The sequence below is a fragment of the Agelaius phoeniceus genome, chromosome 1 (assembly GCF_051311805.1).
Source record: "Agelaius phoeniceus isolate bAgePho1 chromosome 1, bAgePho1.hap1, whole genome shotgun sequence".
Classification (NCBI taxonomy): Eukaryota; Metazoa; Chordata; class Aves; order Passeriformes; family Icteridae; genus Agelaius; species Agelaius phoeniceus.
In genome coordinates this window covers 152,815,915-152,832,180 of record NC_135265.1, presented here as the reverse complement: position 1 = coordinate 152,832,180, position 16,266 = coordinate 152,815,915, and the positions used below count along the sequence as shown (strand labels likewise).

General features: G+C 46.9%; 1 protein-coding gene across 15 annotated transcripts in view; it reads right to left on the bottom strand.

Annotated features, from left to right (window-relative positions):
- The window catches only part of ADGRB1 (adhesion G protein-coupled receptor B1), a 290,231-nt gene that overhangs the window by 141,462 nt on the left and 132,503 nt on the right, over positions 1 to 16,266 (bottom strand). For 11 of the 15 annotated variants that reach the window (XM_077189526.1, XM_077189551.1, XM_077189553.1 and 8 more), the window contains 3 exons: positions 12,208 to 12,315; positions 6,024 to 6,188; positions 3,557 to 3,720 (listed from right to left, as the gene is read on the bottom strand). In XM_077189526.1, the coding sequence (XP_077045641.1) occupies positions 3,557 to 3,720; positions 6,024 to 6,188; positions 12,208 to 12,315 (437 nt within the window). Of the gene's footprint in view, positions 1 to 3,555; positions 3,721 to 6,023; positions 6,189 to 12,207; positions 12,316 to 16,266 lie in introns of all 15 variants that reach the window. The other 4 variants (XM_077189545.1, XM_077189591.1, XM_077189567.1 and 1 more) reach the window with 2 other exon arrangements.

Sequence of the window (16,266 nt, the reverse complement as noted above, 5' to 3'; positions counted from 1 at the left end):
AAGAAAACGAGCAGAATGTGAAGACCTTTCCCTCTGGGAAGAGATACGTGGTGAGAGCCTTTAGCCTTTGCCGAGCAGGGACCGAGGGGGGGAGATCAAACCGGAGCTTCAAAGAGGGCAGAGATTATCAAAAAAAGTTTGGGCATCTGTGGCAACAGGGATTCTTGGGACCCTCTGAAGCCTCCAAGAGTCCCACAGGATGCAAGTAACATTTTAATGTGCGGTAACATTTTAATTTTTATGTTCCACTCTCTGCATAATACCATAGAAGTTGAAATTGTTGATATTCCACACTCTGACATGAAAGTCCAAACTAATAATGTTGCCAATCACAACACAACATTACATCAGAGAGTGTGGCTCATGTTTTTACTGAGCACTTTGAAGGGATCACTTAATTTTCATGACATTTCCTATTTGGAGCCATCAGCACTTTTTTAAGGGACCCATTTTTCAGCAGAGCAGTGCATGAATCTGTGGAGAATGAACTTTCTCAAGCATGCAAATGCTCTGTTTTTCATTAAAGCACGGCCAGAAACTCAAATCACAGTGTTATTGACAGGAATCCACCATTCCATGGCTGGGAAATGTGGAAGCAAAGGTGTGCTCCAACAGAGGACTCGGAACAGGGTGAGTGTGTGTGGTCAATGTACTTCTCTCACAGCTAAATTAACTCTGACAGGCTGGAGATGTTTTACCCAGCAGTGTCTTTGAAAATTAAATAGAAGAGGGAGGGACAAGGGAGATGATCATAGGGACGGGGCAGGAGAGAAACAGGAATACCATCCTATTATCATGGTATGGACTGAAGCATTCCCCAGTGTGGTGGTTACACCCTAATTGGTCCCTGATCAACAGATCCATCACCCAGTCTGCTCTTCCTGGAGCATTTTTCTCATTAACAGTGGTCATCATGCTCTGTTTAGATCTAATTAGCTGCTAGATCTCACTCGGGAAAAACGACCTGAATCTCTGAAAAGTCTGAATTCTGACTCAAAGCACATTGCAGCTCTTTTTTTTTTCTTTTTTGCTTTGCTTGTCTGTCCAAGAAAAATAAATTCCAACTCGTCCCCCATGTAATCTGCAAGGAATTGATCAGCCCTGTGTAATCCTCATTGCAATTGAGAAGCTTTTTGTTTGCAAACTTAGTTTAAAAAAATGTTAAAAGCATCCAAATGAGCAACTGTAAACTCAAAGGGGATCACAAGGTGTGCAAAATCAGGCAGGCATAAAGGCACCTCCAAAAGGTGTTTGTTTTTAACAATCCAACCATTTATGTTTTTATTGTGCATAAATTCAAGGCTTTGTGCCAGTGCCTATCAATCCCAACGAGGGAAAATGTGAAACACAGTGTTTGACAGGTGATTATTCTTTGGAAATGATCCAAAACTCCATAAAGTAGGTCTTACCAGGTATAAATTAGGGTGGCTTTTCTGACTGAAGGCTGTGCTGCTAAGTTTCCATGGACTGATCATAAAATCATGGAATCATGGGATGGCATGGGTTGGAAAGGTTAAGATCATTTAATTCTACACCTTCTACTATCCCAGGGTGCTCCAAGACCTGTCCAACCTGGCCTTGAATACTTCCAAATTTGGGGCTGCCACAGCTTCTCTGGCCTCATCACCCTCATAGGGAAGAATTTCTTCCTAATAATTATGCTGCCTGCCCCTCATAAACATTTCCCTGTGTTGGCAAAGCGAGACTGCATTCACCACATTCAATGTGACAATTACCAAAAAACTGCATTTATCAAAAAAAAAAGTTGCATTTTTCCAACACCCTCCCTGCTGCTGGTGATTGGCATCTTCTCAGGAGAGAAAGCATTTGGAGATGGTAAAAGCAAGGCACCAAATCCATAATTTGGTCGTTCAGCAGGGGATTGGGAACATGTAATTTCCTTGTAGTTATTCACAGGCTGTAATTTCAGAAACATTTTTAAAAAAGGAGGAAGGAAAGGAAAGGAGGAAACATTTTAAAAAAGGAAACAAGGGTGGCTGTGTTGCCCCTCCAGCCGCCTCACACTGATGCAGAGATGCTTCTTGGTCAGGATGCTGAGGGGTTCTTATCACACCCACTGCCAAGGGTTGCTTGGTGCCATGGTCACACCACAGTGGGAGTCTCTCAAAAATGTTCATTGTGTGATGAAGGCATTGTTTTCCTTCTTTTTCTCTTTTCCAAGGACTTGGGGCCTAGCCTGTGGCCTAGGACATGGGGCCTACCCTGCTCCTCCACATCTCAGGAGGAACAAAGGCCCTGTTGTCCCTGCAGCAGAGCATTTTTATTGGCTGTAGCCACAAATCCTCGGATCAGGGTGGTAATAAACACTGAGAGTGTCTGGGGTGTCAAACACCCATTGTTGTGCTTCAATGATTCCCCCAACGCCGCTCTCATTTGGCGCTGCCAATTCGCTGATTGCCTTTGTGGCACTAATTAGAGCTGAAGCCTTGCAGTTGGGCTGCTTGTCTTTTCCACCGCTGTTTCAGTCCCGTATTTATTTGTATTTAAATTAATTATGGATCAATGTTAATTCAGGGTATGCTTTATTGCCCAAGCAATGCCAGCTCTGACTTCTTAAATGTGTCTTTTTATGACAGAGTCAATTTGGTGTCTGGGAAGTTCTTATTCCAAGTAGAGTCTTCTGGACAGCAGCCAAATATCCAAGGATAGTTACTTGGAGTGAAAACTCGATGGGAAATGCCAGGAGGCTTCTCACTGTTTTCACAAAGTTCTCATCCCTCCCACAATCCCTCTCTTCCTCCGGGGACATAATAATGTCTCATAATGATTTTCATTAAACTGGAAAAATGTCAGTTGACATTATCCAGGGATAGGGAGGGAGTTTTGGGGAGCTCGCTGGTGTACAGATTGTGTTCACCAGGACACCCAGAGTTAAATTAAGGGGGACTCTGCTGTAAACCCAGGGCCTGTCAGAGGAAAGAAGCCTCTGGAGCATAAGTAGATTTTCAGGTGGTAAAAGTAATTTCACCTGGAGGTTCTTTCTGATGTTTCAAAGTAAAACTTGAGGAGAGGCATTTGGAAGTGAGATTCAGGGGCAGAGAAAAGATAAAAAGATTAAATTTGGCATGGGAGGCCATTAGGAGACTCTTAGCTTATCTCACCACCCAGAGCAGGATCAGCCACAGAGAAAACTTACATTTATACAGAATTAATGCACACATAAGTAAAACTATTAATTAATTCCAGCACAACAGACCCAGTCAGGCAAAATAACTTTAAACCATTCAGTGGGGAGAACAGGTTAGAGACCTTAAGATGGTCTTGGAAATACGAGTGGCAGCCAGATCCAACACATGTAAAGTGTCCTCTGCAAGAGATCACACAGGGCAAACCTGAACCTGAGACATCTCTGAGCTGAACAACCCCAGAAAACAGCTCTGGGCTGCTTCTTCCATGAATCCTTTCCTCAGGATCCTCCTTGGGGTAGTTCAGAATTTCACTGGCGTCAGCTACAGACCTTGATGAGCCATGTGAGGGACACCGAGCTGGGGAGACCTGCTGGAGGGGAGGTTTCAGATCTGTCACTGTCCCTACCTGGGCAGAGAGCGATGTTGCAGAACTTGGTTTGCTTCTCCGGGCCCTCACAGGGGTTCCCACCAAACTGGGGGGGTTTGCAGGTGCGGGTCCGATCCCTGTAGCCTCTCCCACAAGTGGAAGAGCACAGGCTCCACGGAGACCACTCGTCCCAGGTGCCATGCACTGCAAGGGAAGCAGAAGAAGTGACTTTTCTTTCCCATAGGAGGCCTGAGGAAGTGAGGGAGCCCACAGGGCACAGCTTCTTCCCACCCGGAATGAGCAGCGTGTGGGAAGCTGGAGAACAAACCAACCCAAAATGTGCAAGAGGAACATCAAGTAATTTTTTATGCTTTGCTATCAACACCAAGTGTCTGCTGCTTTCCAGTTTTTGAAATAAACCAAAATGCACTTTTAGCTGACCTTAATTTTTCAGGTTTTTGAGCCAACAGGGAAATTTTTAAGCAAAAGATGGATTTAGCTAGAAAGGAATAAAACCCCACTACCTTTAGGGAAGCATCACCACCATAATTTTGTCAATTCTTGCCTTTTTTTCCTCCTTCTCAACATTTTCCCATCGAATCCTCAAAAAATACAACATTTTAAGGCTTTCAGAAAAGCTGCAGTCTGTCTACTGATTATTATCATAGGTCATTAACACTTCAGAGGCAAAGTTAGGGAGACCTGGAAGAGCAAAATGGAAGGGGCAACATCCTCCAACAGTGCTCAAGACATCACTGGTAGCTCCTGGAATTAGACATCTAATTGATTTTAATCTAATCTAATTAGCCTTCTAATCTATATTAATCTAATCTTCTCCAATCTAATCTAATCTAATCTGGCCAAGTTATTTATGGAATTTTAGTCACTATAATCTCCAGAGGCCAAATGTTATAAGAATGCACTGATCTCTCTAAAGCGACTTCATTCCTTCCAGCTTTACCAGAGAAGCTAATGCCAAATCAATAATCCTTCAGAAAAAGAAGAAAAACAAATAAACAGGGACTTTTCTGGTCCTTCATCAGTTGTTAACAGTGACTGGTGCCCCAGTTTCAGGAAAGGGGGTTAAAAACTAATTCTCACCAGGCATCTTGCATGATAAGAGATAACCAGAGGAGGAAACACAGGAAGGAACATAGACGGTGATTTCACCACGGATGGTGGTTTCACCATCATAGAATTGTTTCTGAACAACGATGTTGCTGGTCAGGAGAAATTAATAACATGCTTAGTTTAACAGCAAAATTCCTCAAAATAATCATAGAAACATAGAATGGTTTGGGTTGGAGGTGACCTCAAAAATCATCTCCTTCCAAATCCCTGCCATGGGCAGGGACACTTCCACTGTCCCAGGCTGCTCCAATCCCTGTCCAGCCTGGAAAATTCCAGGAATGGGGCAGCCACAGCTTCTTTGGGTACCCTATTCCAGGGTCTCACCACCCTCACAGGGAAGAATTTCTCCCTAACATCCCACCTAAATCCACTCTTTTTCAGCTTAAAGCCATTCCCTCTTGTCCTGTCACTAAATGCTCTTTTTAAAAGTCCCTCTCCATTTTTCTTGTAGGCTCCAGTCTCCTCAGAATTTATTTTTTCACCAAAATTGTTCCTGACCTGGAAATGCCCCAAAAGGCACCTGCCTGCAGGTGTACTGAGTTCATGGACTTCAGACAGCATGGAATTGTTCACACCATGGCAAAGCAGGTGCCCATCTTGTGGGGCTTGGTCTAGCAAGAGTCTCTGTATGAGGCCTCAAGGCATGAAGAGAAGGGACAGGGAACAAAAACCATCTCCCTCCAAGAACTGCAGAATCATAGAATGGTTTGGAATGCAAAGGAACTGAAAGATTATTGTAATATTCTTGCTTGATGTCTGGGAGGAATGATGAGGAGGACCCCATCTTATCAGAAAGCTAATTTATTATTCTATTCTATTCTATTCTATTCTATTCTATTCTATTCTATTCTATTCTATTCTATTCTATTCTATTCTATTAAAAAATACAAAAAACCCCTTACTAAATACTAAAAAATAATAACAAATACTAGTGACTCTTTCCAGAGTCTCGACACAGCTTGGCCCTAATTGGCCAATGAGTCAAAACAACTCACACTAGAGTCCAATCAAGTAATCACTTTAAGTAAACAATCTCCAAACACATTCTACATGAGCACAACACAAGAGAAGCAAATAAAATGAAAATTGTTTTTCTTTTCTCTAAGGCCTTTTGCTGCCTTTCAGCTTCCCAGGAGAAAAACTCTAAGCAAAAAAAAATCATATTTAGAGAATGTGAATGCCACAAACGATCATCTAGTTCCAACCACTTCCCACTATCCCATGTTGCTCCAAGCCCCATCCAACCCAACCTTGGACACTTCCAGAGATGGAGAAGCCACAGCTTCTCTGGGCAACCCGTACCAGGGCCTCCCCTGAAATATCACAGTGGAGACACCACAGGTGGCCAATCTCCCTCCCTTGCTGGCCACCAGTACCTGGGCACACGGCAGAGTTGTTGCACTGTCTCTGCTCCCGGAGAGGGCCGCTGCACTGGGTGCTGTAGGAAGACGAAACGCAGAACCTGGTCCTGGTCTGCCAGCCCTCCCCGCAGGTGGTTGAGCACACGCTCCACGGGGACCACTCCTCTGCTGCAGGGTCACCTGGGGGGGGTTGGAACACAAGGTGAGGATGTGGCATCCTTGCATCTCCAGGGAAGAGGTTTCCAAGTGACGCTCGGCCGGCTGTGGGATCTGTGAGGCTGCAATGTGTCCTGCAGGTGGGGTGAAAGATGGGCGGGAGGGCGTGAGGGCATTGGGGAGAAAATGTGAGATTGAGAATGGGCTAAAGGGGGGTTTTTTGGGCACTGTGTAGAGCTGTGGGAAACACACATTATGAAAAAAAAAAAAATAAAGAAAAAGGATGCTGTGGGAGCATCGGGTCATTGGGAAGGGCAAACTCCACCTCCGAAGGTGGCGTAGCCACTCCAGAACTTTGTGAGCTGGCATAGGGAACCTCCATTTGGAGATTGTACCAACAGAGGTTAGACAGAGTATATGTATCCATCAACTGTCCACTTTTAAGTGTTCAACCCCTTTTCCTGCCTTCTCACAGCCCCTGCCAGTGCAGACTGGCAGAGGAGGAGCTGACAAAGTGGAAGGTGACGGTGCCTAAGAAGGGTCAGCTGATGAAATCCCAGAAAGTTTTCTTGGCATCTCCTCTACCTGTGGAGATCTGCTGTGAGCATGTGACACGGAACAAGGATGACTCTTCCAGGGCATCACACAGTCCCTATCAACTGCTTATCTGATGGGGCAGCATTGGAAAAGCAGCTAAAAATATCCCACTGATGGGAGTGAAGAGCACTGAGATGTATTCCCCTTGTCACTAATATTCCTGCTGGGGCTGTTTCAGCAGCCACAACCACAAAATAAGTCACCCTAAGTGTGAAATGAGCAGGGAAAGGATGATTTTCCATTAGTTTTCATAGTCAATTTTCTATCCCTTGAAGAAAAATGCTTTTCTTCCCCATACGGAAACAAAAACTGCCTCTGTTCTATTTAACCAAGCCATGCATTGTTTGGGTTTTTGGATTTTTCATGGATTGCTAATAATTACACATAATAAACCTGGAATGTAGCATTTGGTAGGTATACAACACAGGCATATGGCAAAAAATAAAGACCAGCATAACAGAGGGGCAACCCCTTCTCATGACAAATTCTTCAGAACCTCAGACTGCCCCGTGTCTCATCCCAAAAGGATGCATTTGGCAAACTGTGGGTGATATGAAGGATCACAGCACTGGTAAATATGACTCCAAGGGTCATCCAGGGAACTTGGATGTGCTATTCCACACCACCACCCCATTCCCTAAAAAAGCTGGGCACAGGATGCCATGTTAAACTCTAGGGCTGCAACATGGAAAAGGAAAGAGACTCTGCAGCTGGAGATCTCAGTGAGGGTTATAAACCAGCTGCATGAAAATGTCAGAGCAGGAACTGTGGTGGGGACTGTAAAGGTTGGTGACCACCAAATTTTCCAATATTGCCTGAAACTGTTCACATCTGAGTTTTTCCTCGGGGTAGTATATTTATTTTAAAAGTTATTTATATTTATATTTATATTTATTTACTACTGTTTTCCACATGCAATGAAATTTCAAGCATTTGTGGCTCTCATCAATCTGCTCTTTGGGATTGTTTTGGTACTTATCTGTGTTGTTTGCTTTGTGTCATGCTTTTCAGCACATCTGCTTTGAATGTCTCCTGTCATTCCGGCAGCTGGGAATTAAAAATACACCCACTGATTGAAGCCTGTTGAATTAATATGTGTTGAGGGGGAAAAAATGTAGAGGAAGACCTGTCTTTGCTGTAAAATTGACAGGATTTCACTCCTTCATTTGTTGTCTGGACACAGAAAGAGGTGGAGGCGAGGATCAATCTTTCCCTGCCTCATCTGTGCCGTTGCAATGATTATCATGAGATGCAACTGCTGTTGTTCATTAAGCCAAAGTTGCTCAAAATAATTTCCTTTTGTGTTTTATTTCATTATTCAGCCCAGTTGGTCCCAGTTAGATGAAAGTTATGGACCACTGGTCTTTCCCTGGGATGTGTAGGAGACATTGTGTGTTTCTAGGCTTTGGGGCTCCAAGAAAACATCAGTCCCATGTCCTGTTTCACAAGTATCAGATCTCCTGGTAGAGAGAGCTCTGCATTTCCATGGCAATTCTCCTGCCTTTCCAGAGCCAGAGTCCTGCCATGCTCCAAGCTCACCTCCAGCAAATCACATTTATGGTACCATCACTTCATCATTTGCCATCCAGAGTATCCCAGACTCCAGCACACAGATCCCAACCATTCCTTCTCCCTTGCCTGCTTGGATGCTCCATGAACCCCTGATGCCTTTGCATTTCTCCATCCACCCTGGGCAACCTCCCCAGTTCTGCACCCAGCAGCATGCAGTCCCTCAGGGGCAGGCAGCTGGGGGTTTTGGTAGTTAAACACTCCGAGTTTGGGTCCCAAAATCTTTCTGGGAGGCCAGAGGTGGGACAGGGGAAGCCTGCAGAGACACAGGAGCCTCCTCCATCAGCAGCTCGTGGTGTGAAGAGCCCACCACACCACCAACGTCCCCCTCAGACCTGGCTGGGGTTTTGCAGTCTCCATATTCAGAAGAGTTCCTGTGTCACTGGATGAATGAATGGCATCTCTGAACCAAATCCCACCTCTCCTGCCTCTTTCCTCTTCATTATTTCTGGCTTTTGCCCTTTCACAGCAGAAATAGCTGTGCTTAGAGGTAAATCTCCTCAATTATGGTCCCTCACATTGCATGAATCCCTAGCTTTTAAACCCATAATACAGTTTATTTTCTAAGTGCTGGTGACTCCCTTGGGCTTGGTGTCATTCTGAACCAAGCAATTCATCTCAGTCCACTGGGACATTACATCCAGCCTAGTCTGAAGCCTTGCACAAATTTAACTAATTTTCAAACCAAGCAAGACCCAGCTTTGAGACACTCTCAGGCATGAGACAAATTCATTCTCTACTTGAGAGAAACACAATAGTGCCCATCATCAAAACTACGAGTGAGAAGAATTTCTGCACTCCTCTGGGTCAAATGGCAGCAAATGGAAGTTACTGAGTAAAGTATATTGCAATTATTCATCCCAGAAGTGGATTCTGACTCTGGTTTTTGAGATAATGGCAAGATGGCAACCATGCTCATTGGGTTTGAAAGCTGCCTAGTCCAGCTCAGTGCTGTTTTGTAATTCAACCTGCCAGAGATTATAGAATCCTGGAATGGTTTGGGCTGCTAGGAACCTTAGAGGTAACTTATTTCAACCCCCTGCCATGGGCCAGGACACCACCCACTATCCCAGGTTTCTCCAAACCCCATCCAACCTGGCTTTGAACACTTCCAGGGATTGGGCTTCTTTGGACAATCTCTGCCAGGGTCTCACCACCCTCATAATGAAGATTTTTGTTCTAATATTGAATTTAATTCTACCCTCCTTCAGCTTAAATCCATTGCCCCTTGTCCTGTCACTCCATGCCCTTGTCCCAAGTCCCTCTCCAGTTCTCTTGGAGAATCTTGAGACACTGGAAGGGGCTCTAAGTTCTCCCCAGAGCTTTTGCTTCTCCAGGCTGAACACCCTGAAGTCCTTCAGCCTGTGTGAATTTCATAGCAGAGTGGCTCCAAATTTCCTTTATCCCCAGAGGAGAAGAGGCCAAGCCCTGCCCAGCATCACCACCAGTGCTTAAAGGCAGCTGTCTCAGCAGGGCTGACTTCTGATTAGTTTTGTGATGCCCCAGAGTAGCTTGGGGATTAACAGGAATGTCCCAAAGGATTTTTCAGGGCTCTCTACCCCACTTGAAGTGGAAGATGGCCCTTGCTGCTCCCACAGATCCAGGCGCAGCAGATGGAGAGGGTCCAGCAGGTGCTGCAGAATGAGACACGCTGGGTGCTAATCCACAGGGATTTGGCACTGCAATCCAGGATCATTCCAGCTCCTGGCTGCAGTGTCCCCATCAGTGCCTGCAGCTGCTCCATGACTCCTCTTCCCTCAGCACTAATGGAGCAGCACATCCCTGCCACCCCTCTGCCAGGAGCCCTTTCAGTCTGGGGGTCTGTCAGTCTGACATCTCCCCATGTGCCTCTCTGCTCACATCCTGCTGCAGGCAGAGTCCTCCCGAGCCAGCAGAGCCCATGCCAGGGACCTGCTGGGCTGGATCTGGCTCCTGTGCTGTTGCTGGGAGAGGCACGTGGGCAGCCAGCAGCACAGCCCTGCCACAGCCTGGAGGCCAACAGGACCTGGGAACCAGGAATGTGAAGGGCTGGCAGGAGAAAATGCTGCTCTTCAGCTGGCCAAGGCCATCCCCTCATCCTTGTGAGATGGCATCGGCTGATTTCTGTATTTCATCTTTCTCCAGGTCTTGAGCAGTTGTGAAATGGCTCATTCCCTACAATCTGTGCCCAAAGGGAAGTTGTGAGCTTTGCTTCTGCATCCTCAGCTAAAAAATCCCCTCTAATCCCTTTGCGGACTGTACCCTCTGTGTCCACATCTCCTCCATCCTGATTTCCTTCCAGCCTGAGACAGCCACAGGGATGTGGGAAGCTTGCAGCAGGACAATGCACATCTCCCAGCCCATGCTGCCCTCAGGGATGCCACAGCCCAAGCCAGCCATGCTGCAGCGGTGGCCACGATGGCAGGGAGGTGACAGAGACGTCACTGAGCCCAGCTCCAGCATCCAGATGCACGGCAGGAAGAAATGCCAAACTGTAAACCTGATGGCTGAGTTACAGGCTGGAACAGGAGCTCTGGGGAAGCACCTGGGACCAGGCAGAGTAGGAACAACAGGGGCCTGCCTTGAAATGCCTTCCCTTCATTTGGACAGAGATTAAGCTCAGCTTTTCCACGTTGTAGCGGTGCAAAAGTCCTCCCTCTCCTGCAGGTTTTACCAGACTCCAGGGATCCCTCCTGCAGGCAGTGGAGCTGCTCTCAGTGGAGGGGGCAGAGTCTGTGCAGGGTAGAGAGGAAATTGAGGCTGACCCCTGCTCTCTGTTGGAAACCACAACCCCAACAAGTCACCCCAGGTACTCCACACCACACAGACTCCTGATGCTGCACAGTGGCAAAGTCCTCCTGGGCTGGCTGGAGCACAGGTAACCCACACCAGAGTATGATCCTCTCTCCCTTCTAATCAAATCACCTCTCTGAAGCCTTTCTAGAGCACAAAATGCTGGCATGGTCACTGGGCAGTGATTTTTAACCTCTGGCCAGGTTTAGCACTCTGTGCTTTGCCTGAGACCCCTGATGTGTTGAGATCCTGCCACGACACAAAGGCATGAAGGGAGAGCACAAAACCTTCGCAGACTGAATCACAGAATCACAGGATGGTTTGGGTTGGAAGGAACCTTAAAGATCATCTACTTCCAACACCCCTGCCATGGGCAGGGACAGCTTCCACTAGATCAAGTTGCCCAAACCACCATCCAACCTGGCCTTGAACACTTCCAGGGATGGGTCAGATCAGATCTGGCAGAGATCTAGGTCAAATTCATCCCCATCTTCCCAGATCATGCTGTTTGATATTACTACACATTATTCCCCTTCTGTGGCAGAAGGGTGGAAGGTCCTGCTGCAGAACCTACTGGAGACAAGTCCTTGCACATCACTGAAGACCCAGGGACAGAGGAAACCAATCCTGCTCTGTCCCCACCAAGCCCTGCTCACCCTCTCTCACAGCCAATGGGAAGGCATGACATGGACATCAGCAAAGGGGCTGCATTGCACCAAGGTCAGCTTTGGCTTCATGAACCATGTGTGCTTGGATAATTCAGACAAAGCAGTGACTCAGAAGTAGGCAGGGTGATGGCAAAACATTCTGTGGGGATGGATGGTCTTGCCAGGGCTTTGTGTCTGTCCCTTTTTGCCTTCTCTGGCCCATGGTGACGACACAAAACCCCGCGGGGTGATGGAATGGGAACACAGGGGGCGATGACCACTGGTTCAGCACGTGACAACACGGGGGGAGCGTCCCCCACACTGACCTGGGGGGAAGGAGATGGTTTGGGGAGGGGGGGAATCATTGAAACAGTGCAGAGAGCCCAGCCCAGCTGGGCAGTGCAGTGAGTGGAGCAGTGTCCCAGCTCCAGAGGCCGCTGTGGGAGGTCAGAGCTTACCTATTTGAGGTGCAGGGTACCCGTAGTGCTGCAGTTCGTCAGGGTCCTCTCGCTTTCTGTTATCTGTGGACCTCAGCGATTGGCTTCTGGAATTATAGCGTCCATTGGCTATGGCAAGGTAATGGGTCATGTAAATACACCTCGGTTCACTCTGCAAGATCTTTCACTACAAAGGTTACACGCGTTAACAACAGCCGCCTGCCACGTTCCCCTGACGTGACCACCTGCTTTCCAACCCCAGCACCCCTGGCCACCAGTTTTCCCTGAGGTTTCAGCACCAAACCAGCCTGAAAGACTCGGGCTGGTTGGTGGTTCAACTCCTTCTTTTTGAGTGGGGCTTGGGACCATGCAGAGTATGATCCCCTATGTCTGGTCTTTAATCAATTTCAGTGGTTTTCTAGGGTGTCTGCACTCCTTGCTGCACTTGTGGAGGATTCATCCTCTTCAGACATGCTGGCACTCAATCCTGCCATCCCTAGTGGTGTTTTGAGATTTGTGGTGGCAGCTGGCAGGGTGGTTTAGGTGGGAAATTCTGCCTTGCAACCAGCACCTGCCTAGAAATGCCCTGTAGAGGAGCCAGGAAACGCTGAGTGCAGCAGGCAGGTGAGGGCAGGTGGAAAGGAAAGGGATATCTCAATAGGAAGTCTCCTTCATAGACTCTACCCTGCCACCAGCAACAAGGAGAGATGAAAGTCTGGTTTCAGCAGAGTACCAGCAGAGCAATAACTGGGAACTTTTCCTTCTCAGTGAGAGACAAGCTCCTGACCCTTGTGTCCTACTGAAAATCTCCCAGCGGAGCCCATGGTGTGAAGTTCAGAAGGTAAACAATGCATCCACAGTAAATCAAAGGCATTTAACTGTTCCTTCCAAGCCCACGCTCTGCCAGCTTTTCATTTTCATCCTGCGTGATCAGCCCTGAACTGGCTGGAGGGAAAACTGAAATTTCTGTTGTCTGTACTACTGGACATGCTGTAACCCTGACACATTCCCTTCCTACAAAGAGAGAAACAACCCAGCAACAACAACCAAATCCCATCTACCAGGAGTGCCTGCTGTAAATTAGGAGAGCTCAGCTGACTCCACAGGAGTCACACAGAATAGCAGAGAGCAGAGCTGAGCCCGGGTAATCTGTGATCTGGCAGCCAATTTGTTTCCAAACAGCAAGTACCAGACAGAAGATCTTTTCCCCCAAGGAGGCAAAACAGTCAGACATCTTTTCAAGAAGTATGAACTGCCAAGGGTTGAAATAGTGACAAATTGATCCCGGAACCCTGAGAAAATTAATAAAGGTTAATGAAGCTTCAGTGTGGTGGCAGGAGTCTTTATTGCCATCCAAAAAGGGAAAGCAGAGGAGGCAGAGGAATGATTCAGAGAGTCCCTGCCAGGACCCAGGCTTTATATTCAGCAGTTTGGATCATGGGAGAGTTTGTGAAATTGTATTATTTACCATCACAGTTGCCTGAAAGCAGAACTTGAGGAGTCTAGGAATTGTCACATGGACTCCTCCAAATGTTCCCAGCACCAGCTGGCTTCTGGCTGGAGGGGACGGGATGGGGCAGTCACCCACCTGCCATCCTCTCTAGGGAAAGATACCCACAGCCTGAAATCAGGACCACAAACATCCTGAAATCTGCAAACACCTTGGTTTTGCCTGGCTCCTTCCTGGAATAGAGAGGTTTCAAACCCTTTGCTTTTAATAGCTAAAAATCATGGGACTTTCCTGTGGGAGATTCAGTTCAAAAAAGAAAAAACTCTAAGTAGTTTTCCAATACTCATTTTTTCGAGTTTGTTAGGAGACAACTTATTCCCATATTTGGAACTTCTCACATCCCCACCACCCATTCCTGGTTATACCCACACACTTTCATCTGCTCCAATTTAAGTCCTCTCCATGAAATCTCACAAACCACAAGAACACACAAAATCTCCATCTGCATCACATCCCCATGGGCTTCCCACAGACTTATTTAGGCTGGGAGGAGAAAGTGGGGCTGGGCATCAAGGAGTAGATGTGTGGAGCTTGGATGGCTTTGTCACCTGCCCAGAGCAAGGAAGGTGACAGGGAAAACCTGGGATTGAATATCCCAGAAGCAGTCAGTGTTCACAGATGGACAGAGACATAGGAAGCAGCACATAGGGAAGGGAAGATAAAAGAGCAAAAAAGAAGTTTTAATTGCAAGTCTAACACCCTGAACCTCATCTCACCAATTATTTGGGCCCCGTGTCACTGACATCTCCTAATGACATACCCCAGTCTTGAAGGACTGAATGATTTCCTTTGCTCTTTGACAGGTATGTCAAGGCTGCACTGTTATTTCTCATGCTAATTAAAGCCAATCAGGCCTAGAGGCTAAATGAGGGATCCTTCCAGCTTCCCCCAAGCTTTCCCTCCACTGCTGCAGGAAGCCTTCCTCCCCTCTGGAAAAGGATGTGCAGAGAAGCAAGTTTGTCTCCATTTAACACAGAGCACTGCTGAGATTTAACCTGGAGAGATGCACAAACCAATCCTGGTTCCAAACAGAGCAGGGAGACACCAGGTTCCTTCAGAACATGGGGAAGGTGATGCAAGTGCTGCTTTGCTGTGGGCACCTGAACTTTATGGGGTGGAGATCAAAACCTAAAGGCAGTGGGGACCTGGTTGGATTTCAGCAGCCTTTTTCCCACAGCAGGGTCAGTGGAGAGGAGTAATTCCAGGATTAATAGAATACCCAGATCCAATTTACATCCTAGCTGGGTAAATGCAGTGAAAATGGCACAAAAAACCCAAGCACCTTTCCAATGCCAACAGGAGGAATAGAGGGATAATGGGATAATGCTCTTGGAACCAAACAGGGATGTTTCAACTTCAAGCAGAGGCAAGTACATGAGATTTTGAAAAAAAAAAACCCACAGCTCAAGTGTGGATGTGGAGGATGATCAGTGTTGGCAGAAGTGGGAATAGGAAGCAGGTGACCAACACTTCTAATGAGAACATGCCATGTGTCAGACACCAACTTGCAACACAACCCAGGGAAAAATAAAATAAAGGCAGAGACTTTGAAGTGCTGTGGGCCAAGGTTTTAACATCCAAACATGTGTCACCACAGCTACACACTCTGTACTCATCCCCCAAACAGGAGAGGCAAAGCAAATAGCAGGATCATGAAAATTATTCAGGCAAGGTGGGATGGTTGGAATGAGGGGATGAACCAGAGCAAAAAGTGGAATGGGATTATTAAAAAAATACCCAAAATATTGAAATGAACCTCTGTGCAGTAAAACTGAAAGGAAATGTGATGACTTTTGGAGCATCTACCAGCTGCTAAAGAGTAAAACTGAAAAGTACAGAATTACTAACAACCCCTAAACCCCAAAACGTTGATGGAGAAGAGGGAGATTTTGGAGGCCACCGAATATACTGCAATTACACCCAAAGCATTTCAATTTGAATATGTGAAATTTGTGAAAACATCACTGGGGGAGTCACTGTGACTCTCAGATGTGAAATGCCTGAACTACCAGCAAAAAAGGGGGCAGGGCAAAGTCTCTGCAGCAACAACAGCAGGTACCTACAGGAGCTCCTCCAGCTTGCAGTGAGTTCTAGCCTGGCCTGCAGGGAATGAAGATGCTCCCACACATGCCCAGGATATTTCAGCTCCGTGGTTGCAGCAAAAAAAAATAAAAAATTAATGAGAATCAGGGGCGGCAGAGACTGAGACTGAGGCTCAGCCTTGGGAATGTCACGTGGAACATGAATTCCTTCACACCACTAACAGCTGAAGGGCTACATCCTGAACCTGCTGGAAGCTGAAAATCCAGCCTGGAACACCAGGACAGTGCCAGGGTCACCCTCCTGCACCTGACATCAGGATGTGGTCACCCCTTTCCCAGCCATGGGAGCTGCGGCTTCCCAATCTGCATATCCATAAATGTCAGGGATGGTTCTGTGCAGCCCCTGCCAGATGGGATGGCAGGATTTCAGTGGGCTCCTCTGCTGGTTTTCCTTCCCCAGGAATAAATGCAGGCTGCCCACATCTCTGATTGTTCTTACATCTCTCCAGCACTGCTGAATTCCAACGC